General features: G+C 40.3%; 1 protein-coding gene across 1 annotated transcript; it reads right to left on the bottom strand.

Moving 5' to 3' along the window:
• Positions 1-576: 576 nt before the first annotated feature.
• Positions 577-23,096, bottom strand: LOC145457679 (uncharacterized). The gene is made up of 17 exons (XM_080335935.1): positions 22,901-23,096; positions 21,379-21,504; positions 20,524-20,703; positions 19,472-20,027; positions 17,815-18,198; positions 17,121-17,164; positions 15,589-15,660; positions 14,260-14,296; positions 14,135-14,201; positions 11,778-11,896; positions 10,758-10,859; positions 10,639-10,699; positions 7,403-7,481; positions 7,211-7,293; positions 6,942-7,042; positions 4,540-5,601; positions 577-3,821 (listed from the first exon to the last, which is right to left on the bottom strand). Exons 1-17 carry the CDS (start codon positions 23,093-23,095, stop codon positions 3,772-3,774), a joined length of 3,318 nt encoding a protein of 1,105 aa, XP_080192061.1. The 5' UTR covers position 23,096; the 3' UTR covers positions 577-3,771.
• Between the last annotated feature and the right edge of the window lie 31 nt (positions 23,097-23,127).

Here is a 23,127-nt window from a genome sequence, read left to right as displayed (position 1 = left end):
ATGTTCATAGTTCAGTTTATGTCATGGGCATTGCACAAATGAGAAGTAATCGTTCTTTCACAAAGAAATCGATTAGATATGTGAAGTAGTCGATTATGATTACTTCGGATTTTTTTCGAATGTAATCGATTGCGATTACGATTACTTGGAAATGCTGTAATCGTCGTAATCGATTACTAATCACGATTACCCCATGTCTGGCGCTAACCACTGGTTGATTTATTATTCATTGAAGAGGACACTCAATGATTATATTGTTAACAGTGGTTTTGGTTTTGGCAAATAAATGCACCATACCTTCAAGGAGCAGATTCATTCTTAGATTTGATAAAAAGTCATTTTTCTGCTGCAAGACTGTCAATTTGGTTTGAAATTTACCTTAATCCAGTCGTTCTTCCTATCAGGATGGGTCTAGCTATAGCCAGCGAAAGGGGAAGCCGCAACATATTTTTTCGGAAAATGCGAGATCATTATCGATAGATACTTGATACTTGGCTGTCACAACCACGAAGATGTTGTCCCTTGTACTGCACTCATTATAATCCCAAACTTTCAAGCTCATTAAAATTCGGCGCGTCAAAAATTGAATTTTTATTGGCGACTTTTGCAGCAATAAATAAAACATTATCTGAAAATATGCACATGAAAAGTCCGAAGAAAACAGAAAAATCTTGCTGCAATAAAACGGGGGGTTGCGCGGTAACTAGAAAGTTATGACGAACGCGTCCATTCAAACCCAGCCTAACGATATCATAGGTACACCAGATGCTTTTGCTCTACGATTTTCACATGAAACTCTATGCATATTGCGACTGCAAAACAGTATTTTGCCCCAAAACTAATTTGGGATTCAAGTGATGTGATTGCATGAGTAAATTCAGACAGTTATGAATCAATTATAGTGAATGCGCTGGAAATCTGGTTATGTACCCGTGTACCAAAATGATACTGTGGTCATTAATCACTGATCACATTCGTACAGCATTACGCTTAAAGATAAATTAATTGAAAAAAATGTCGAGGTGAAAGCTCAGAGCATAATGCATGCTTTGTTGATACAACGCAATCAAAAATCAAGAGTTGGGGGAGCCATGCATGTAGAGCCATGAATGTAACAGGATATCGAGAGTGTTGGGCTTCACAAAAATTACATCTTGAAATCACAGCTCATAAATGAATTGTACAGGACAATGTCGGGGTTGAATAACGGCGCAATGGATGCTTTCAGCACATCTGATTATTATTGTAAGTTTAAAACGCATCAGTGTAAACAAGACACAAGTTGTATATCACGACATCACACACAAAGCCAAACACTAGCCATTTTCCAGTCTCATGGGATTCCCACGATCAAATCAATACATCATTATTAGTCTACGAACGGTGACAATACTGAACTTTCCTGCGGAACAAAATTGCGAGGTACGCACGCTTATGGAGACGCACCGCTGTATTGTAATATGATCAGTGAGCTAATATAATTGAAGTTAAAGGTAGTCAAGTCAGGCAAATGAATATGGAATTGGCAGTCAGGCACAAACAGAAACAAATAGGATTGCGGAAGCAGTGCGAATCGGACACCATGGCTTTGGCCTGACACAGACTGACAAAATCGCAGTGACAATGCATGAAAAATCGACATAACCCCCAATCAAAGCTTCCTTCCTTTAACAAATTGATCCATTGATACATATCGATCGACACAGATGAATCAACTGCGTTGAACCAATTACAATTCCAGCGATTCGGTGTATGCTACAAAGTGAAAGATATTGCCTATCGCGTTTCAAATAGGTTCAGTAAATAAAGAAAGGCGAATCGCACAATGCAAGCTATTACGTTGACAGTGATGCGTATATGTGCAATCCTAACCCGTGGCAATTTCAAGTCAAACGACCTACAATGGTTGTTTCAGAGCACATGAAAGTCATGTCATAGCACGCCTATTAACGAACATCAGCGTCCCCTATTTGACAAGCCATCATTGAACCCCAGCGTCGCATTACCGATATACCGAACCAAGGAGACGCGCATGAAGGCAATGATTATCATGGTAAGTAACTGTCGAGAAAGACTAGGAACATTACCAAACGATAACATATTTACAAAATATGAGTGCAAAGGACACATCCCAATAGAGAACCGAAGTACTGAATAAAATGGCCGCGATGTGCGTTGATCGATATTGACGGATTGTATATCCGAACGGGTATTGCTGCAAACATACATTATGTTGCGAAGGACGCTTACCATCGCAGCCTAGTTTGAATGGCTAAAATATTGCTTAGGTCCGAATGTCTACTCCAGATACTGTGGCTATACGATTTCATGTCAACTAGGTACTGACAGCTGGGTTGCAACAATTTAAACAGTGTCTTTCAAAAGAGAGCTTACATAAAATCAATTTGCGCCTCTACGGAGATATTATTAGCGCTCAACGGTTAGGTGAACACACATTACGTGCGGGAACAATAGAGGAAGTTTCCACTTAAGGCCAGGCTTGAACAGAAACATCATATCGCGAAAACTGTAAGAAATACTGCAAGCAAATTGGTAACAGCGCCTCTAATTAATCATTAACTTTAAAACTTATTGAAGAACGCTCTAGAGAAACGGACTCGAGTCACCGAATCCAAAACAAGCTGAAATCAACACAGCTCGACAAGCTACCATAAGAATTTGTTTACGAATCGCTCGTATATCTTACGAACGAGAGTTTACCGTTACAGATCAATGATGCGATACAGAATCACGCGGCTCGGGAAAGAGCTTGGCTTCCATAATCGAGACATTTCCGACTCGAGGCCAAAATCAAGAATGTTCCACCAAAAATAAGCAACCCAACTTACCTCAGGGCGCATGCACGAATACGCAAACAGAATAACGATGCTGAAAAGCTATCGTTCAGTCAATTGTACGGCAGAAACACGGTATGCAACATCTCCCGAATAGTAAGTACACGATCGAAATAAAGTAAGTCACAAAGAGCAATATCACAGTAAAACAAAGGCATTGCCGACATTACGCAAACAGCGATGCGGTGACGACATCCGCGGCCATCCACGATGGCACATCTGAAATGGTACATCGGACCGCCATTTTCAGGCAATATAACTCAAGCGTACACAAGATTATGAGTAAAGGTTGCAATTAAAAGCACGAATATATACAAATGGGACTTATCCTTCTGAAATGACGGTATCAAACATTTCAAATTTTGTTAGCCCCGAATTTTGCAAATGGTCAGAAACTACATGTACTACGCACAACTATCGCTAGCATGTTTCAGAGACAGTTGGTTCACACCTGCCGTGGATCTATAGACATAGGCATAGATTCAGCTCCGAATGTTAGAAATGAAAGACGTTAAAATCAACTGGATTATTATTGACAGGCATAGATGGCTCGGACACATCTATTGCGTCACAGTTTTTATTAAGCTGTGTTTTAGGCAGTCACCGAAAATTTGAGAGCACTTGAAATTGATCTAAGCGGTAATGTGTATCATATAGTGCTATGCGTATTCAAATGCTAGGTATACTCTGGTATGAAAATAACCCGACCGTCTTATCCGATGCGTAGCGTTCTGTTCTGGCGAGTATCGACGTCTTCCGCCAAGGCACAGTGGGTGGCATTGATCTTGGGATGAATCGTGTTTCGTCTCGTAGATAAAAATAGCTTGCTCGAAGAGATATCGCGTGTTAATGGCACTTTTTTTCGGATTTACGTTGTTCTAGTCACGAGTTCGAGATGATTTCGAGGCGATCTCGGTCACTTGCTGACGCTGGAGCTTGACGACTCGGAAAGTTTCAGCTGGAAGTCTGCGAATGAGGAGGGAAACTCACGATAACGCAACGCAAGTGAACACGGGTGGCTTGTTTACTGCTGGTATTACTGCACGTCCGCCCATGCATAATAATTTTTTTATCTCCATTCCAAAATGCAAGAAGTTGGACGCTTGTCCATTATTAAAGAAAGAAAACATCAACATGAGATCTATCCAAGATCTATCAACATGAGATCTATGCGCTATCCAAGTATCTAAAAAGTAAGTTTTCCAGGATCAGTTTTATCCAAAAAACTGAAAATTGTTGAATTTTCGTCGCGGGATTTCATGTCCCTAGCGGTCCAGCTTTATATATTATTAGTAGTAACAGAAAAATGCGTCATTTTAGAGAAATAGGCATATCGGTGCCGGCGATTATCATGCATTGAACAGGACTATGACTCTAGGATAAAAGGTGGGCCACAGAGCATTTTTCAACCTGAAAATAGCCAAAGAAAGGTTGAGACCCCTGATCTAGCGTTAGGTTGTTAAGACAGTGTACAACAGTGTGATGAAACGATATGAACATTACGTGAATGCATTCAGAATAGGGGATAAGCAGATTACTCTCGGGGGAGAGACGAGCTTGGAAAGGGGGTAGAGGATTCCACCCCTCCTGGTCACTGTGTGGAACGGCAGAAATTTCGCCATATTCACGGGGAATACTTCTCGACTCAGACAAGAAAACATTATTTCGGCACAACTACACTCACTTGCTCCCAGCATGTCCGCGGTGTTCGGCTCCCGGCAACTCACAGCGTCGTGACCCTTGCCCCCGCAATTGCAACACGACACAGGGCTAGACTTGGGACCGTCCCCGTAAAAATGATCGCGACGATGATAACTACGACCAGCGTTTGAAAAGTGAGAACCGCCACCAGAGTCCCGATATCCGTTCACCACGGGCGGGTGAACCGCAGGGTAAAACGGGGGTTTCATCTCCGCCGCCCCGTCGTAAGTTTGCAATATCGGCGGACGGTAGTAACCGAAAAACGGTTGGGCAGTGAACTGAGGCGGGGGCGCGTATTTCCCAGGGTGGAAAGCGTACAAATACGGACCAGGGTGATGCACATCGGCGGGGCACTTACTTCCAAACTGCCCCGCCGGGACTGGTTCATCCAAAATTTTTGTGTCCGGGTCGCTAGAAGTAGGGGAGGACCGGTTATCCGCATCCACGTTCGTGCTTGGCTGGGACAGACCTGACCCGGTTTCTGACCCCGCCGCTGGTGACATTAATTTCTGGTCCGGCCGAATACCACCGACGTCATAATCGTAAGAATGATCAGGCACAGAGTACACTGTCCGAGCCGGTTTCGTTACCGTCCCTGAGTAAACCGGGGACGACAAGGTCCGGGGCATGGGGTTACCAGGGTGAGTCGCATATACGTCCGTCGGCGTTAAATACGAAGCGGTAAACTGATGCCAGCCATGGTTGTGCATATCATCACGCGGGCTCATACAGTATCTAGCGTCTGTGACATGGGCGGGTCCGTAATACAAGGCCGGTTGGTAAGAGGGGCCTTCTCTTGTCATGTCACCCAGGCTGAGCGCGCGCGTTGGTTGTGAGTACTCTGTTTTGTGACGCAGGCTTTCGGCGCTTGCCGCGTTTTGGATCGGGGCGCGATTGTTAGGGGGGCCCTCGCTGTCGCCTGGTTCGAATTCGAACGAAAAGCAGGAGTCGCTGGCGGCTGCTTCTAGGTCGGCAGGGCCGGGGAAAGACAGCGGTCCAGACTGGCTTGAGTCAGATTTGTCGTCCGTCGACGAGGGCGCAACATCTTGAAAATAGAATCGCGACAAATGTCAGATAATCTAACACGGATATTGGAAAGTTTAATCCAATCGATTATTCAAATTTTACGCCTGTTGTGACGTCATAGTTGGTGATGTGACAGTTGATATACAAAGATCATTCGAGTTCTCTACTGGTTGTTGACGATCACCAATGACGAGTGCCAGCCGAAAGTATTTCGGTTTATTTCAATTAGGGCTACCACAATTGGAGATTCAAAAAGAGGACACTTTTCACAAGTTGCAAAAGATATAGTAGAGGACAGGCTTGTAACCAAGTCACAAGGCTCCGAGTCACAAGTCAATCTCACTTTTATAGTTTTGACTCGAGTCAAGTCGAGTCATTTTCAATTCACTACCGAGTCAAGTCCGAGTCCAAGTCACGGAGTATAGTGTCGAGTCCGAGTCATAGTATTTCGACTCGAGTCCGAGTCCAAGTAGTTGTGTTGTCTGTTCAGTTCCGAGTTAATGGCTCGTGAAACCCACTTTATCCAACTCTGCTCGGTGATATCGAATGCTTCGCATTCATAATATACTCATTTTCCACACTTCACAGTTTCTGGTAGCATTTTCAAGTAGGCTACCAGTACTGATAGATGAAATAATAATGGCGATAACTCTACTTTTTCGAAATTACAATGAATGTCTTGGTACACCAGGTATCTAGCCATATGACTTGGTCCGAGTCATGAGCAATGACTCGAGTACAAGTCGACTCAATACACAAATTGACTCGAGTCGAGTCATGTTTCAATTTTAAGAAAATGACTCGAGTCAAGTCGAGTCATCAAAAAATCGCGACTCGATCCATTACAACCCTGGTAAAGGACAAAAAAGCTGGGAACTTGAACACGTTGAATGGAAATATTATTGAATCCTGACTAAAAAAAAGGCCAATTTGCTTTCTCGACTCCCGAAAGATCTTGCATCATATATGCCATATTTTCGTTGTCCTTGGCCTCTAGTTTTCTGTTATATGGCGCTCCAGCTACTTTTGAATAGTTTGGTGCTCTTGCATTTGCAGCATTGTGAGGTACGGTAAGTCTGAAGTAGATCGTGAACTCTGTATCATCACATCATACCAAATATGTATGATTCAAATTCCAATTTAAAAATCACTTCAAAATTTCATGTTCATGCATGCAAGCTCTTGCACTTTAGAATTGAGATATGAATTGTGATAAAAATACAGAGCTGGGCACCTCATATTTCACATGCAGTTTGGTCAACACCGTTTTTATCTGTAATATCATTATTATTAAATACTAATCATTTTGTTGCTTTTAATCAAAACTAAATATTTATTATAACAACAACAATTCAGTACCTGCGACCTTTCCACTTTCGCTCGGCGAATCAGAACTCGAAGCTGTTTCCGCCTTAGATATCGACAATGTACCAAGGTCAATACTTAATTCGGCTTTCAACCTACAAAACGGATCAGATAACAAGCCAAGATGTAAACTTTCCTTCTGAATATATGTCTGCATGTAATACCCATATCAGTAATGATAACGGAAGAAAACATCACATCTTAAGTAAAGGCATAGCACTTTGACTAACAAAAGAGACAAAATATGGCTCAAAGGTTCATACGTTTTGGATGGCGTTTCTTTGTGCTTTGAAGTTGGCAGTTTTGGACGCATCGCCATGAATCTGTCATGTTCTACGTCGCCGGGCTGGATAACAAAGATAGAATAAATAGGCTAGTTAGTAATTTGATAATGTAAGTGAAAAGAAATCAACATCAACAGAACTGCAAAGTAAAAATACAACCGCAAATCATACCTTGAGGTTTGCATCGTTTTTGTCATCAGTGCCCGGGCTTTTGGCAGTCGCTGTCATAGCTTGGCCGGAGCCAGCCGAGCTGTGCAACACAAATGATTGAGGATTAAATTCTTGCGCGAAATTCAAGTCTCGCCATTATTTTAGTACTGCACATGACTTGCACAAATTCTTCAAGTCGGCATCATAGAGTAAATGACATATGGACTCAAGAGGTGGCCGAAGTAGATATCGCTAGTACTGAGTATATGTAGCAGTAAGTAAGAGCCTGTACCTTAAAATATTGCCTCTCCAAAAATTATTCACGCCAACCAGACTTGTGCAAACTACCCATTTAGCTAGTTGACGGTAAACTAACCAACGGTTTTGTGAGTATTTCCAGTTCTAGTTCTAGTTGTGGGTATTGAAAATTGAGTAGTTCTAGTTTTAGTTGCGCATTTTTAAAAGTGAGTAGTTGTAGTTGTAGTTCTAGTTGCGCATTTTGAAAATTGAGCAGTTCCAGTTGTAGTTGCGTATTTTTAAAAGTGAGTAGTTGTAGTTCTAGTTGCGCATTTTGAAAAGTGAGTAGTTTTAGTTCTAGTTGTGGGTTTTAAAAATTAAGTAGTTCTAGTTCTAGTTGCGCATTTTGAAAAGTCAGCAGTTTTAGTTCAAGTTGTGGGTTTTAAAAATTGAGTAGTTGTAGTTCTAGTTGCGCATTTTGAAAAGCGAGTAGTTTAAGTTCTAGTTGTGGGTTTTAAAAATTGAGTAGTTGTAGTTCTAGTTATGCATTTTGAAAAGCGAGTAGTTCAAGTTCTAGTTGTGGGTTTTAAAAATTGAGTAGTTCTAGTTCTAGTTCTAGTTGCGCATTTTGAAAATAGAGCAGTTCCAGTTGTAGTTGCGTATTTTTAAAAGTGAGTAGTTGTAGTTCTAGTTGCGCATTTTGAAAAGTGAGTAGTTTTAGTTCTAGTTGTGGGTTTTAAAAATTAAGTAGTTCTAGTTCTAGTTGCGCATTTTGAAAAGTGAGTAGTTTTAGTTCCAGTTGTGGGTTTTAAAAATTGAGTAGTTCTAGTTCTAGTAGAGCATTTTGAAAAGTCAGCAGTTTTAGTTCAAGTTGTGGGTTTTAAAAATTGAGTAGTTGTAGTTCTAGTTATGCATTTTGAAAAGCGAGTAGTTTAAGTTCTAGTTGTGGGTTTTAAAAATTGAGTAGTTGTAGTTCTAGTTATGCATTTTGAAAAGCGAGTAGTTCAAGTTCTAGTTGTGGGTTTTAAAAATTGAGTAGTTCTAGTTCTAGTTGAGCATTTTGAAAAGTCAGCTGTTTTAGTTCAAGTTGTGGGTTTTAAAAATTGAGTAGTTGTAGTTCTAGTTGCGCATTTTGAAAAGCGAGTAGTTTAAGTTCTAGTTGTGGGTTTTAAAAATTGAGTAGTTGTAGTTCTAGTTATGCATTTTGAAAAGCGAGTAGTTCAAGTTCTAGGTTTTAAAAATTGAGTAGTTCTAGTTCTAGTTGAGCATTTTGAAAAGTCAGCAGTTTTAGTTCAAGTTGTGGGTTTTAAAAATTGAGTAGTTGTAGTTCTAGTTGCGCATTTTGAAAAGCGAGTAGTTTAAGTTCTAGTTGTGGGTTTTAAAAATTGAGTAGTTGTAGTTCTAGTTATGCATTTTGAAAAGCGAGTAGTTCAAGTTCTAGTTGTGGGTTTTAAAAATTGAGTAGTTCTAGTTCTAGTTGAGCATTTTGAAAAGTCAGCAGTTTTAGTTCAAGTTGTGGGTTTTAAAAATTGAGTAGTTGTAGTTCTAGTTGCGCATTTTGAAAAGCGAGTAGTTTAAGTTCTAGTTGTGGGTTTTAAAAATTGAGTAGTTGTAGTTCTAGTTGCGCATTTTGAAAAGCGAGTAGTTTAAGTTCTAGTTGTGGGTTTTAAAAATTGAGTAGTTGTAGTTCTAGTTATGCATTTTGAAAAGCGAGTAGTTCAAGTTCTAGTTGTGGGTTTTAAAAATTGAGTAGTTCTAGTTCTAGTTGAGCATTTTGAAAAGTCAGCAGTTTTAGTTCAAGTTGTGGGTTTTAAAAATTGAGTAGTTGTAGTTCTAGTTGCGCATTTTGAAAAGCGAGTAGTTTAAGTTCTAGTTGTGGGTTTTAAAAATTGAGTAGTTGTAGTTCTAGTTGAGCATTTTGAAAAGTCAGCAGTTTTAGTTCAAGTTGTGGGTTTTAAAAATTGAGTAGTTGTAGTTCTAGTTGCGCATTTTGAAAAGCGAGTAGTTTAAGTTCTAGTTGTGGGTTTTAAAAATTGAGTAGTTGTAGTTCTAGTTCTGCATTTTGAAAAGCGAGTAGTTCAAGTTCTAGTTGTGGGTTTTAAAAATTGAGTAGTTCTAGTTCTAGTTGAGCATTTTGAAAAGTCAGCAGTTTTAGTTCAAGTTGTGGGTTTTAAAAATTGAGTAGTTGTAGTTCTAGTTGCGCATTTTGAAAAGCGAGTAGTTTAAGTTCTAGTTGTGGGTTTTAAAAATTGAGTAGTTGTAGTTCTAGTTATGCATTTTGAAAAGCGAGTAGTTCAAGTTCTAGTTGTGGGTTTTAAAAATTGAGTAGTTCTAGTTGAGCATTTTGAAAAGTCAGCAGTTTTAGTTCAAGTTGTGGGTTTTAAAAATTGAGTAGTTGTAGTTCTAGTTGCGCAGTTTGAAAAGCGAGTAGTTTAAGTTCTAGTTGTGGGTTTTAAAAATTGAGTAGTTGTAGTTCTAGTTGCGCATTTTGAAAAGCGAGTAGTTCAAGTTCTAGTTGTGGGTTTTAAAAATTGAGTAGTTCTAGTTCTAGTTGAGCATTTTGAAGTCAGCAGTTTTAGTTCAAGTTGTGGGTTTTAAAAATTGAGTAGTTGTAGTTCTAGTTGCGCATTTTGAAAAGCGAGTAGTTTAAGTTCTAGTTGTGGGTTTTAAAAATTGAGTAGTTGTAGTTCTAGTTATGCATTTTGAAAAGCGAGTAGTTCAAGTTCTAGTTGTGGGTTTTAAAAATTGAGTAGTTCTAGTTCTAGTTGAGCATTTTGAAGTCAGCAGTTTTAGTTCAAGTTGTGGGTTTTAAAAATTGAGTAGTTGTAGTTCTAGTTGCGCATTTTGAAAAGCGAGTAGTTTAAGTTCTAGTTGTGGGTTTTAAAAATTGAGTAGTTGTAGTTCTAGTTATGCATTTTGAAAAGCGAGTAGTTCAAGTTCTAGTTGTGGGTTTTAAAAATTGAGTAGTTGTAGTTCTAGTTCTAGTTGCGCTCTTTGAAAATCCAGTAGTTTCTTCTTACCTAGCAGCAGAAGGGTTTTGGACGAACGGCGGTGGCGTGATCGCCGCGCTTAATCCCGACACTGAAAAGAAGTCTTATCGTAGAATCGCAAACTACACGAGAAACGGGGGACTTGCCACCTGCGGGATGCAATATCTTTGATTTCGCGCAATTCCATAAAGGAGGCGACGAAGTCGACGAGGAGCTGCTTCCTCCTTCGATGGCGCGGGCAGGCTTTGAGACTGACGACAAACAAATTCATAATTGCAGAGCGTGTCTTTACGAATCCGAAACGAAACACAGAAATAGGTAAAATGACTCGACACGAGTCAACTTGTGCATTGACTCGACTTGTACTCGAGTCATTGTGCACGACTCAAACCAAGTCATATGACTCGAGACTAGGACGGCCAAGACAGACATTTCATTGTAACTTCGAAAAATAGTAAAGTCATCACATTATCGGTATTTCGTCTATCAGACCGGGTACTTGGGAAGTAGGGCCAGAAACTGTTAGGACTGAGGAAAATTACGATATCATGAATGCCAGCCATTCTATATCACTCGAGCAGAGTTGAAATAAGTGGGTTGAACCGTATTGCACTCAACACCGAACAGTGGACACGATGACTTGAGCTCTGACTCGAGTCACAACACTGACTCAAACTCGACCTTCAACTCACCGACTTGGACTTGACTCGGTGGTGAATAAGAAATGACTCGATTTGACTCAAGTCGAAACTATAAAAGTGAGACTCGGAGCCTTATGACTTGGTCACAACCCTGACCCTTACCACCAAGAGTTAATTTATCAATGAGAATTATATTTTGATACCATTTCCTACCGTGGAAGGCTCGAAGCCTTGATTGGCTGTATCGCGGTATAGCCTACATAACGTATATCACAAAGCTATATCCACATCGGTGGAAAGATACTTCTGCCAAGTAGTGAACAAATCACAGCATTGTCACCAAGTGCATTGAAGTAGGTATGGTCAAAAAAATACACCGGATATTTATTTATTACGATTATCATCTTTAATGAGATGTAGAACTGGTATCGTACTTTTTGTGCACATAAAAATGTACCTACTCTCATGATGTCGTAATGTATGACGCTCAAATACTCGATTTTGTCCAGACTCGGCAAATAACACTACCTTGTTTGTTGGAACGCTTTTTTCTGTACGGCTGCGAAATGGGCGGCGGGGCGTTGTGCTTAAAAAACGAGAGAAATTCGTCCGAGTTGGATTCGTTCACGGACGACTTGATAAAATTTCTGAAACGCACAAAAAAATACGCTGACGATTACCCCTGAATAGTGTCAGCCGAAAATATTCGGGTTCATTTCAATACGAATATACTATTCAATTGTATATCAAAGTTCTGTACCTCCAAGAAGGTCTTGAAAAAATACACATTGAAATATACCGTACGCGTCGTACAACTCCTTTCGTTGGCACATACTATGCATTTACAGCACCGAGATCGGTTTGACTAAGTAGACATGCCAACGGCCACACTGCGAGAGTGTCAAGATCAAGACAACCTAACAGCATTTGATAAGGAATACAACAGACATCTAAGAATGAAAGATACATGCGTAAGAGCATGCAGAAACATATCAGTCAACTCATAAAACCTAGAAAGTCAAAAGATAAACTTGCAAGCCACTGACTGAAACTCGGACAGACTCGAGTGTTTTACACGATGTAGGACTATACTACCGTTTGCTAACATATTGCAGCCTACACTATAACGCAGGGGTCGGCAACCTTTTGATAGTCACGGGCCAGATATCGATTGCACAACTCTTTGGCGGGCCGGATTTTTCATTTTTACTATAATTCACTCTCACTTTAGGGGGGTTGCCAACTTGAAATAGTCTAGGGTCACATTCCTAACTTGATAGCCATCACGGGCCGCACGATTTTAATGTCAACTCCTAATATTTGGCATCTGATGAGCTATAGCTAAGGTGAAAAGGCATTATAGCAATGTAACGGTTGTTGTCTACACGTGTGGTAAAAATATTGTTAAAAAGAATCGCTGCTTCATCTTAATACAACACTATGAATTATACGTATTGAAAGGAAAGGGCGTAGTCCATTTTTGTCGTTGATTTTTTTTGCGGCATATACACCCACTCATGATATAGGCCTACATACACACGATCTGTGCATACTGCATACGCATACCATCAGTGCGTAGATGTGCATATGCCGCTCGACAAGGAAGGTGGATTTCCAAGTCTTGCATCACCTCTCTATGCTATCCCAGTAATGCATGAGCACCAAGCGGAGAATACATGGATACCAGCGTTACTGATCAGGTCTTTGATCTGACCCGGCCAGGAATCGAACCCACGATCTACCGATCCAAGAAGCCGGATGCTTCACCTTTACGCTATCTTGACGTTATTTATCATAGCATGATGTATATTCTGTTAAAGTTAATATTTGCATAAGACGGTGGCACGACAATTGAGTTAAATTTGAACTTGAACTGGGGGATCCGCGGGGGTGCGTGATGGTTCAAAAGCGTTCTGTGAAGACAAAAAGGTTATGAATCACCGACATGATGGATCCACCTTACGCTCGCGACTGCCAGAGCATGGTCTTGACACCAGCAAATCAACGGCCTATCAGCATCCAGTCGCAGCGAAAGCGCGACCAGCTATCGAATGCGGGACATACTACAGAATATACATCATGCTCTTGAGAGGTTTAGAGTTTTTTCGGGGCACTTGAAAGTGCTTCGCGGACCCCCGGTTGATAACCACTGCATTGTGTTGACTATGGCTATCTAATTGCTAGTAAGGGCACGATGGGCGAGGTGGATTCAGTTTCATCGGCCTGTCGTCTTTTGCGAGCACGCTATATATAATGTCAAAGTCATTTTTAGCGAAAAATGGTGATATTGAAAGCGAGGGAATAAATCTTTGCGGAAACGATCAAGATTTTAAAAAATAGTATTTCAAGCATTTACAAATATAATATTGATATATATTTTCCGAAATCTGAAACCAGGTCGCGGGCCGCAAAAACACACCTGGCAGCGTGTTGGTGACCCCTGGTCTAATGTAATGCGGTGTATCGTAGTGGTACGCCCTTTAAAAATTAAGTCACACTTTCGGGTGTACGATACATCCGGATGAAGAGAACTGGTCCAGTCTACGAGTTTGCTCCGCAGACAATCTCGTAATTACTTGGTATGAGATACTATAATTATAGTAGATTATAATCTACCGCCTTCGAGACAGTTTTATGGCGTAACAATGGACTATTATGGTGTTCTGATATAGCAGAAATACCACACTATTGCCAAACAGTGCCAACACTGCAGTTTGGTCCTCGACAGGAAACGGCGTGCCGCATTCTCCGATAACTATTTATCATGTCGCGGGCCGGACGATATCGCTTGGCGGGCCGGATCCGGCCCGCGGGCCGTAGGTTGCCGACCCTTGCTATAACGTAACACCAAAAAGATGCCCGCTTCAGCAATGCGAGCCGCATACCTAAGAATATACTCTAATCTCTGACTCTTCTCCAACAGTTGATTGGCGCCAGACTTAGTGATGGTATCTGTTAAAAAAATGGATCGGATGGAAAAATTGCCAATAAAAAAGGGATTGGTACAAACCGATGTTCGAGCAATTTTTGCCCATCTTGGTGCGGACCTGTTGAAAAGAATAAGGAAAGGGATTAACAGCTTCCGAAAAAATAATGACCTTTCACGGCGATATTATAACATATTACAGGGTACTAAATAATATGTCATTTGAAAACAATCTGATATTCCCTCAGTAAAAGTTCAACAGTATTTGACTATATTCAAGTTGATAACCAGAAGAAGTTAATGTGCTTGTGATCCATTACACAAATACAGCTTTATTTGTTTTTATTTTGAAGTACACTATGCCATAAGCCCATGACCTTACGACATTTTATGTCATTCTGCAAAACAGGATCTTAAATTTGTGATAACGTAGTAGCCATTATGATCCCAAAAGCTCATCTAATGTGACGTAACGTATTCATAAGCAGATATGGCCAGTAGCGTTGTTCAAAACGAGGTTGGCTAAAAAAACGTTGCACACAAAATTAGGCTCAATTCCAACTAGTAGATGTGAAGCTACAGGGGTTTGAAATTTTTGAATATTATATAGGAATACCGACATTTGAAAAAAATTTCAAATTTTATGGTCAACCCCGTGAAATTTTGAACAATTCCAACCGGTAAAAGCCAAGTTATTGCCGTTGAAAATTTGGAATTTGAAAAATAGCATTGGGGGTGGGAAGTCATAGAATTATTATTGAAAAACTAAAATAGTTTCGCTTCTACGGGGTGGAATTTCGTCATATTTTTTATGCGTCGCTTTTGTAGATAATAATTTTACGGGGCAAACAGTAAAATTGAAAAAAAAATTGTAAAATAAATTTAAATTTCAAACTACTATAGCTTTAGATCTACCGGTTGGAATTTTCTAGCCAACCTAACAATTTTATTAAATAGCCGCAAAAATTTGAAAAAAAAATAGTTTTTTTTTGTACAACCCTAATGGTCAGTATTAAGGTAATTCTACTTTTCTTGAGTAGGCCTACTTTAGTAGATTTCGTTTATTTGCATTATTCTCAAGCTTTTTAACCACGTTTGTGAGCGAAATTGTTATGACAACTGAATATGAAAACAATAAATATAGGCATATTGTACCAATCAACGGGTACAGACTCTCAGTTCTTATTATAATTAGTAAAAAGTTAATCCAGGTATTGGGTTTTAAATGGGTTTTTTCATGCCGAGGCAGTTCTTTGATATTGCCACGCACTCTATTCCAAATCTTTGGGTCCATATATTCCAGATTGTTTAACAAAAGTGTCTATTATTGGCATTGTCTCACCATTCTGAAATTACCCTTCACCCAACAACATAATATATATAATAACATAATATAAAAGAGGAAGTAATCACCGTTTTATAAAAACGGACTATGTCGTTTGTAGTATGACTGCATTCTGATGACGTCCCATCTGTCCAGTTGACCTGCGAGACACAAATGGCCAAATGTTCAGCTATGTACAAAATCATGGTCTTGGGAGGTAGGGTGAACAGAAAACAAATCGCGAGTTACAATATCATAATATGGACGTGGGACTGCGGATGTACGCCTAGAATTTTTGTAGATTGCCTGGCGCCATGTATCGGAATGAGAAATTTCATAGGAGAATACTGCTGGGGAATTTCAAGCAACTTCATCAGCACACATTTGTAGACCCGTGTGACTTACGACACGCTCTGACAATAGTAAATATTGACACCAAAATTCGTGGAATACAAGCTTGCGCAATGCAGACACAGGCTAACTGCATAGCGTGTTGCGGAATGTTATTGCTGTGTTAGTGTTTGGCAGCATTAACATGACATGACATAGCATTATAGTGGCCTTGTTATGCAAGTTTTATATAAGGTTTTTGGCATTTGTCGCAACTTTTTTTACTGGCTTTAGGTCGATTAGGAAATCATTCACGGCATGATTGCTTATTCATGAGCCTTACTTACATAGTTATGCTTCAACGTCTTAACTACTGCACTAAATCATGTGTGAATTTAGTGAATTTTTGTGGAATTTGTGGTTGCATTTACAAATATACGAATCGTCACCAAGTACAAAACAAGTCAAAAAATGTATCGATTTGATGATCAAGAATATAGATTTCGGGGTTATATTTGTAAATATGTGTTGTTACAATGTTTAACTCAAATCCAAAAACTATACAAAAATAGTCACAGCCATAAAAACAGAATCTAGGCATAACAATTATTAGCCTCTCGGCAGAGATAAATTCGTTTGACGGATTCCAAAACCAAACTCGTATAATAAGAAGTCTACAAAGAAAGATCAGTATTCCAATAACTAATAAATCTTAATGTCAACTTAACTTTGAGAACAGAAATAAAAAAGAGATATTGTTTGCTAATAGTAAACAATTCAAGTTTTCGTTCGACGGCAGAGGAATAATATGAAGCATTCGCCGACCAAACAGAAGATTTTCAGAACAGAAATTAGCTTGGTCTGATATAACTGGAGTAATTGACACTGATGTATGACAGAATGCAGGCTGAATTCTGAAAAAGACGACTATTTTGATATGATGAATTTGCCAACAAATTGCCTACTTCAAAACATTGAACCGTCGCATTGCAGCTAGCTTGAAGTGGACGAGAGTCTAGGCATGTGATCATACCAGATGGCTTGCCAGAAGGACTTCTCATCCTATTTACCCAGCGCGGCGTACACAGACAACCTACAGTATATTTAGCTATCTACAAACACAACTAGATCTATTTGTCTTTGCCATTCAGGTCACAGCCCACTCAACAGTCAACAAACATTGACTGCGGTACCGCCAATAGTGTGAAAACATTCAACAAGAACTAATGCCGCGCTGTGTTGTAGATTGCGACACGACAAACATGTTGGCAACAGAATAGCCTACACTTACCTTTAACATGAAGTTTAGTCCACTTTTTGCATGACTGACAAAAACTAAAAAGATAGGATAGAGTCAGTTACCAATGTGTGTGAGGAGTGAATGAACCTCCAATAAAAACAAGGCACGAGAAGATCTCGGCTACTTTATTTACGACACATCATTGTAAATTTAGCCGTACGTGTCGATATTGCAATGTTACATTTTATAAGTACCATCTTGAAAAGTTAAGCCACAACACATTACAATCCAGTCCCACCCAGAGACATAGTCCGAGACGCCATAGTTTCAGAGCCAGCAATATATCCACCCATTGAGAATGTGAGTCATCTCAAACAAAGTTCCTACTCATAGGTTGTCAGCAACAAAGTACTTGCACTTTTTCATAGTACTCAATAGGTCTTGCACACTCGTTAACTGCATTTTAATAGAATGCTTCCATTTCCACTTCATTTTGTAAGCAAACTACCCACTTTTCACAATACAGATTTTGCCAATTTGAACAACCCTACTGGCCATACAGCATCTGTATCGTAGTAAGGGAACATAATTTTGAGACCTTTAACTAATTTCAGCACGTCTTCAAAATAACTAGGCTACCTATTCTTCAAGCCAAGTAGAAAAGACATCTACTTGTACGTGGGTTAGTTTGACGCTCCTATCCCCACTCGACAAACAACATCTTGTGCAGAGATAAAATACTCACCATCTGCAGGCCTCGGGTCAATCCTACCGCCCGTACTCCCCGCAGTCCTCTCCGACACCTTGGCTGACTTCGCGGCAACAGTCGCCAGCACCGGGGCCGATGTCGAAGACCGCAAGGGCTGCGGGGCAAATTGAAGAGTGGCGCGGGCCGGCGCGCTTCTCTGCCGATCGGAATTCGTGTCTCCGGACCGCGATCGGTTACGGACCTTGGATAAGTTCGGGTGCGGCGCGACTTCACGGCCTTGGACCGACGGGACTTTACCATCGTCGGACGACGTAACGGCCACAAAGGCGCTCTTAATCTCTGAACGATTTTCGTTCGGTGGTGGATTTTGCGATGCGCTACTAAATAAATTAGTGTCGCAAGATGAAACCCGTGTCGTCACTGTGAAAATAAATGGGTATGTGAAAAAGCTACTCGCAATTTGAGCATGCGACACAGTGGAAAACAAGTTTAGCATGTGACATTGTAACCCTAAAAGTAACCCAACCTAAACCTATTCTTAAATCTAACTTTATCCAAAATTCGGGCCCACATGTTGAAGCGCCGCATGTGCTGTGCAAGTGTCATGTGGTATTATGTCGCACACTCGCATGGTCATAACATGTACGATGTCCACGCGAAACGGGAAACATGTTTGGCCTCGCCAGGGTTGTAATGACTCGACTCGAGTAACGATTTTCTGATGACGTGACTTGACGCCAGTCATTGCGCAATGCGAAGGACTCAAACCAAGTCATATGACTCGAGACTCAGACGGCCAAGACCGACATTTCATTGTAATTTTGAAGAATAGTAAAGTAAACACACTATTGGGATTTCGCTTCATGGTACTAGTTCTTGAACCATAAACAGCTAAAAGTGAGAAAAATTAGAATATTATAAATACGAATTGTTCGATATCACCAAACAGAGTTCTAAAAAGTGGGTTCAACAAGAATTTAACCGGAAGCTGAGCAGTCAACACAATGACTTGGACTCGAGTCATAATACCATGACTCGGACTCGACCCTCTGCTCGCTGACTTAGACTAGGACTTGAAAATGACTCAAATCAAAACTATAAAAGTAAGATTGACTTGTGACTCGGAGCCTTGTGACTTGGTTACAACCCTGGGCCTCACGGCTGGCTAGGAATTCGGAAATCCAACGTCACTCGCTGTAACATCGGCACAATAATATCTCTAGCAAGCCTTAGCTACAGAAAAAGACCCAATCAATTCAAGTCTAAATCCTGCTTTCAAATCTCTTCAAGTTTCGGGCAAGAATCTGTCTCGATACGCAAATTTGTGACAGACCTTTTAAAAAACCCACGAATTGGACCAAAAGAAATGAAGTTATTCTGACACCTAATTTTGTTGCGCCGTAAAGGTTAGTCATATATGTCGAGCAAAGAAAAAGTCAAGCAACAATCACACTGTTTGATAACTTTGAAAAGTTTCAAAGTGATTTTGCAGTCGGTGAACTACTTGGTCCGTTGGAAAATCAGCAAGAACGTATCGCGACACGTTTACACTACAGCATAGCACCTCAATAGAGGCTATTCACTGGACATCTAAGTTGGCAACCTACATCTTCCCCACTAAAAGTTATGACATCCATACTGTACCAACACAGATTGCAACATCAATGCAACGCACTTTCTTATCAAGTCTTACCTGCGGCTGTGACAACTGTCGACACAACACTGGTGATATTAGTTACAGTCTGCGGTTGGGAAATGGCGGATGGTGGCGACGTGCTGCCAGATTGGTCATCCTTATTACCGCCTGGAACAAAATTACTGGCGGGTACCCGATTTTTAAACTCGGGATTACTCCAAATCGTAACGGGCGACGGCGAGAAATTGTCACGTGTCTGTACTTCGACGTTCTCTCGCATCTGATGGTTCGTACGGGGTACAGATACGCTTGGATTTGGCATGTAATTCTGATAGCGTCCTTTCTCGCCATGATTGGGATTTCCGATGGCAGGCGGCTGCATCAGATTAGGCGGAAAACCCATCGGTCTCATACCGTGGGGCATCGTATATCCATTGTTTATATTCCCGGGGAATCGCGGTGGATTGTAATAATCCACATAGCACTGTTGAGGGTACGCGCCGTATCTAGCAAACGGGAGAGAGTTTGAGTCTTGTCTCCAGTCGGGATTTTCGAAACCGTCGCATTTTGCCGTTGAACCTTGTTTTGGAGATAGACGATGTCCCAGACATATCTGGAACACAGGGGATTGCGTATTAAAGATGAAAATTAACTTTCAATTGTGAACTACTACATTTGCAAGTCCAGCTTCATGACACGCGTGGTCATCTACAAACAACAAAAGCCTTTCTCTGAAATCTGCGTGAAATCTTACCAGTTTTACAATGCCATCGTTTCAATTCATTACATGATGCACCTCTGGCTGAGGATGAGTCTTCCATTACCTCAGTAAACAGATAGTGTATTGTCATTGATTCCGATTTATCCCGAATCATAATATCATTACCCGTGCTTGTAACTAGCAGTGAAAGATCTATGTGGCTAAACGTTATGTTTCTGATATAAACATTATGTTGTTGTAGCTTGATAAACCGGTAGTGCATAGTTATCAGCACACTTGAAATCATTCAAAATTCGATGGCGAATTCTTTCTTTTTTCATGCCCTCTAGTCATGTAAACTGCAGACACGTAATGCATCGATTTATTTTGTAGATAAAAACGCTGATACCTTTCGTCCATGACCATAAATCTGTTCGTAATGTGCAAGTTTCCGCTTGAAGTGCGATTGTCTTTGAAAAGTGAACGCAGGATGGTAAGACGCCAACGTCAACATCAGCATCCATTGCTCCAGCTCCGGTTGAAGACGGGCTTCCATAAGATGCTGCAGATTCAGCCCCTCCAACCTTTCCTGCACAGGAAATTATTAGGTCTCGCGTATATCACAGCTGCAGCTCTCAAAAAACGACACCATCTGCTCACATGATAAGCGTAAAATAATATTGATATAGTAATACGCACTGGAAGAAATTAGAGGCCCTTGCAAAACAATAAACAGCATTTTTAATAACAAGGCTTCACACAAACAGAAAAAAAAAGTGGACTTGACAGAATAAAGATGCCTTAAAAGATATCATGACAACCATACCATGGATATCGTCGTATCAAGACTGATAGTATTCCACACAAACAAGTACCATTTTATGCTTGACTTTACTATACTGAATTTGCAACAAAATCAAGTCTTCCACCTAATGATTATAGCGATTTGGTATGTATGGGAAACTATATTTTCGGGAGGAAGCATTGATTATCATGCTTCAGTAACATGTAGTTATTTCTCTGCAAAAAGGGAAACCATGCAACTATATTACCGGTACGTCACGTTACATACAAATCAATCTAGCTGCACAAAATACCGGACATTTCAGAATCAAAATTCTTAAATCCGATCTATTAATTATGCCCCCAATACTTCAGTAGCCTACCTAATATTTCTTCAGTACTACTCCTTACTGGCACAGGGTTACTAGATTGCCCAAAGTTCTCAATCAACAGTCGAAACTCTAGTCGAATACCAACTTACTTCCAAAAGATCACCAAGCTTTGCCGCGACTTTGTAGTTACGAGACTGAAGCAGAGCAATGCAGACTGAGATATGACTTCGAAATTCATCGACTGAAGGTCGTCTTGAGATGAAGTGCTCCAAACTCTGTCGATTGAACGGAAGACAATAAAAATTCGCTGAGTGGAGTACAATATAACGCAACCCAAGATCGATAGGTTAACCTGTGAAAAAGCTCATAAAATGTCCATGACATTCGATATAAAATATCAAATTATCCAGTCTATGGAAATATATGCGGTAAGATTCAATACTAGGAAATTTGAAACTTTATTACTGCAACACGGGAAGATATTGTTCATGAACTGCAAAGACATTGAGAAATATCGAAACTGCCTTCACGGTTTGATATTGCCATACAGGAGTCTTTATTGACGTCTTATTAAGCACGTGGTTATTCATGCGACAACGTTTTTAGCAGTAGCCAGTTCAATGAAGATGTGAGGCAACACAAAAATGAACTGTGGCAAATTACGGTAGGACAAACATCATTTTTCAACAAAAGCCTCATACTTTTGATGGAGAGAAACAAATCGAAAGCAGAAAATTGGCCGATTCCGTCAAAATAGCTGTGTGTTATTGATTGGGGCATATTATAAATGATGACATGTACCGAAACCTTTGTATGATCCCAGTGGAGTTGTTCGGCAAAAGACATATTGAAATTGATTCACCACAACATCTAATCAAATTCCTTATAAACCGTCAAATAGGAGCAGAATTACTGAATCATAAGAAATGTAGTTTCATATTCCAAATCGTAAAACGCACACCTGGCACCGTAACGAATACTTGATCAGATTGAAAAACATGTGAATTGTTTGATAAGGCAGTGATGACATATAATTGTGGCTGCAGATACCAGCTGATTGCCCGCAAATAACAGTGTCCCTCATCGATTACTGGTTTTTAATTGACACAATTAATCAATAGTGTAGTGAAAACGCACATCATCGAATCAGAAATTCTGAATAGTCAAAAGCAATGAGATTGTGTTGTTGCACCGACGCCGAATTGCGGTATGTAAAGAATATTATCTCTGCAAAGGGTATCCACCGTAACGGCGCAATGTTTGAACAGTTACACCCCTTGAAAACCTGAATGCCGGTCAATAAGGAACAATGCAACAGTCAACAAGCTTGATATCTGATAACTGGATGAAATCGAATGACAAAGATCTCTGTTGGATAGGCTAAGTATAACACCTTTTTCCTTTTAGTTGTGATGAAAGATCAGTACTTATCCTAAATGACCCAACAAAGCTAATTTTTCATTTTGCGCTTACAGCCTGATACAATATGGCTTGCATTTTTCCATGTGTAGTTGCTAATATGTCTGGTCTCCTGATGATATATAATAGAACAAACTTAACTAACAAGACAGCTGTTCGTAACAGCAACGTAAGACGCTTGACAGAAAATGAACATCCCTAATGAGCTAACAAGACATATGAACGCAACTATGAAGAAAAAAGTAAGCTTACGGCAAGGTTATTTGCTTTGTTGTCTTGTTCTTTGAGGGTATTATAGTCGGTTTGAGCCATATCCTCGATGCAGGCTCCGAGAAATCTCAACTCAAAAGAATTGCACATGTGTATGAGATTGCAGATGAAGTCGATGCGATTCCATCCTTGGATATCCTGAAACCACTGGTAGACGTCGGCCTTGCTCATGTGCATCTTGAGGGCAGTAGTTGTGTCACAAAGCGCAA

The sequence above is a fragment of the Botryllus schlosseri genome, chromosome 15, assembly GCF_051294905.1.
Source record: "Botryllus schlosseri isolate E-star chromosome 15, Bs_hap1, whole genome shotgun sequence".
In the NCBI taxonomy this organism is placed as follows: domain Eukaryota; kingdom Metazoa; phylum Chordata; class Ascidiacea; order Stolidobranchia; family Styelidae; genus Botryllus; species Botryllus schlosseri.
The sequence above is the reverse complement of the archived record's forward strand: the minus strand, read 5'-3'. Positions and strand labels throughout refer to the sequence as shown.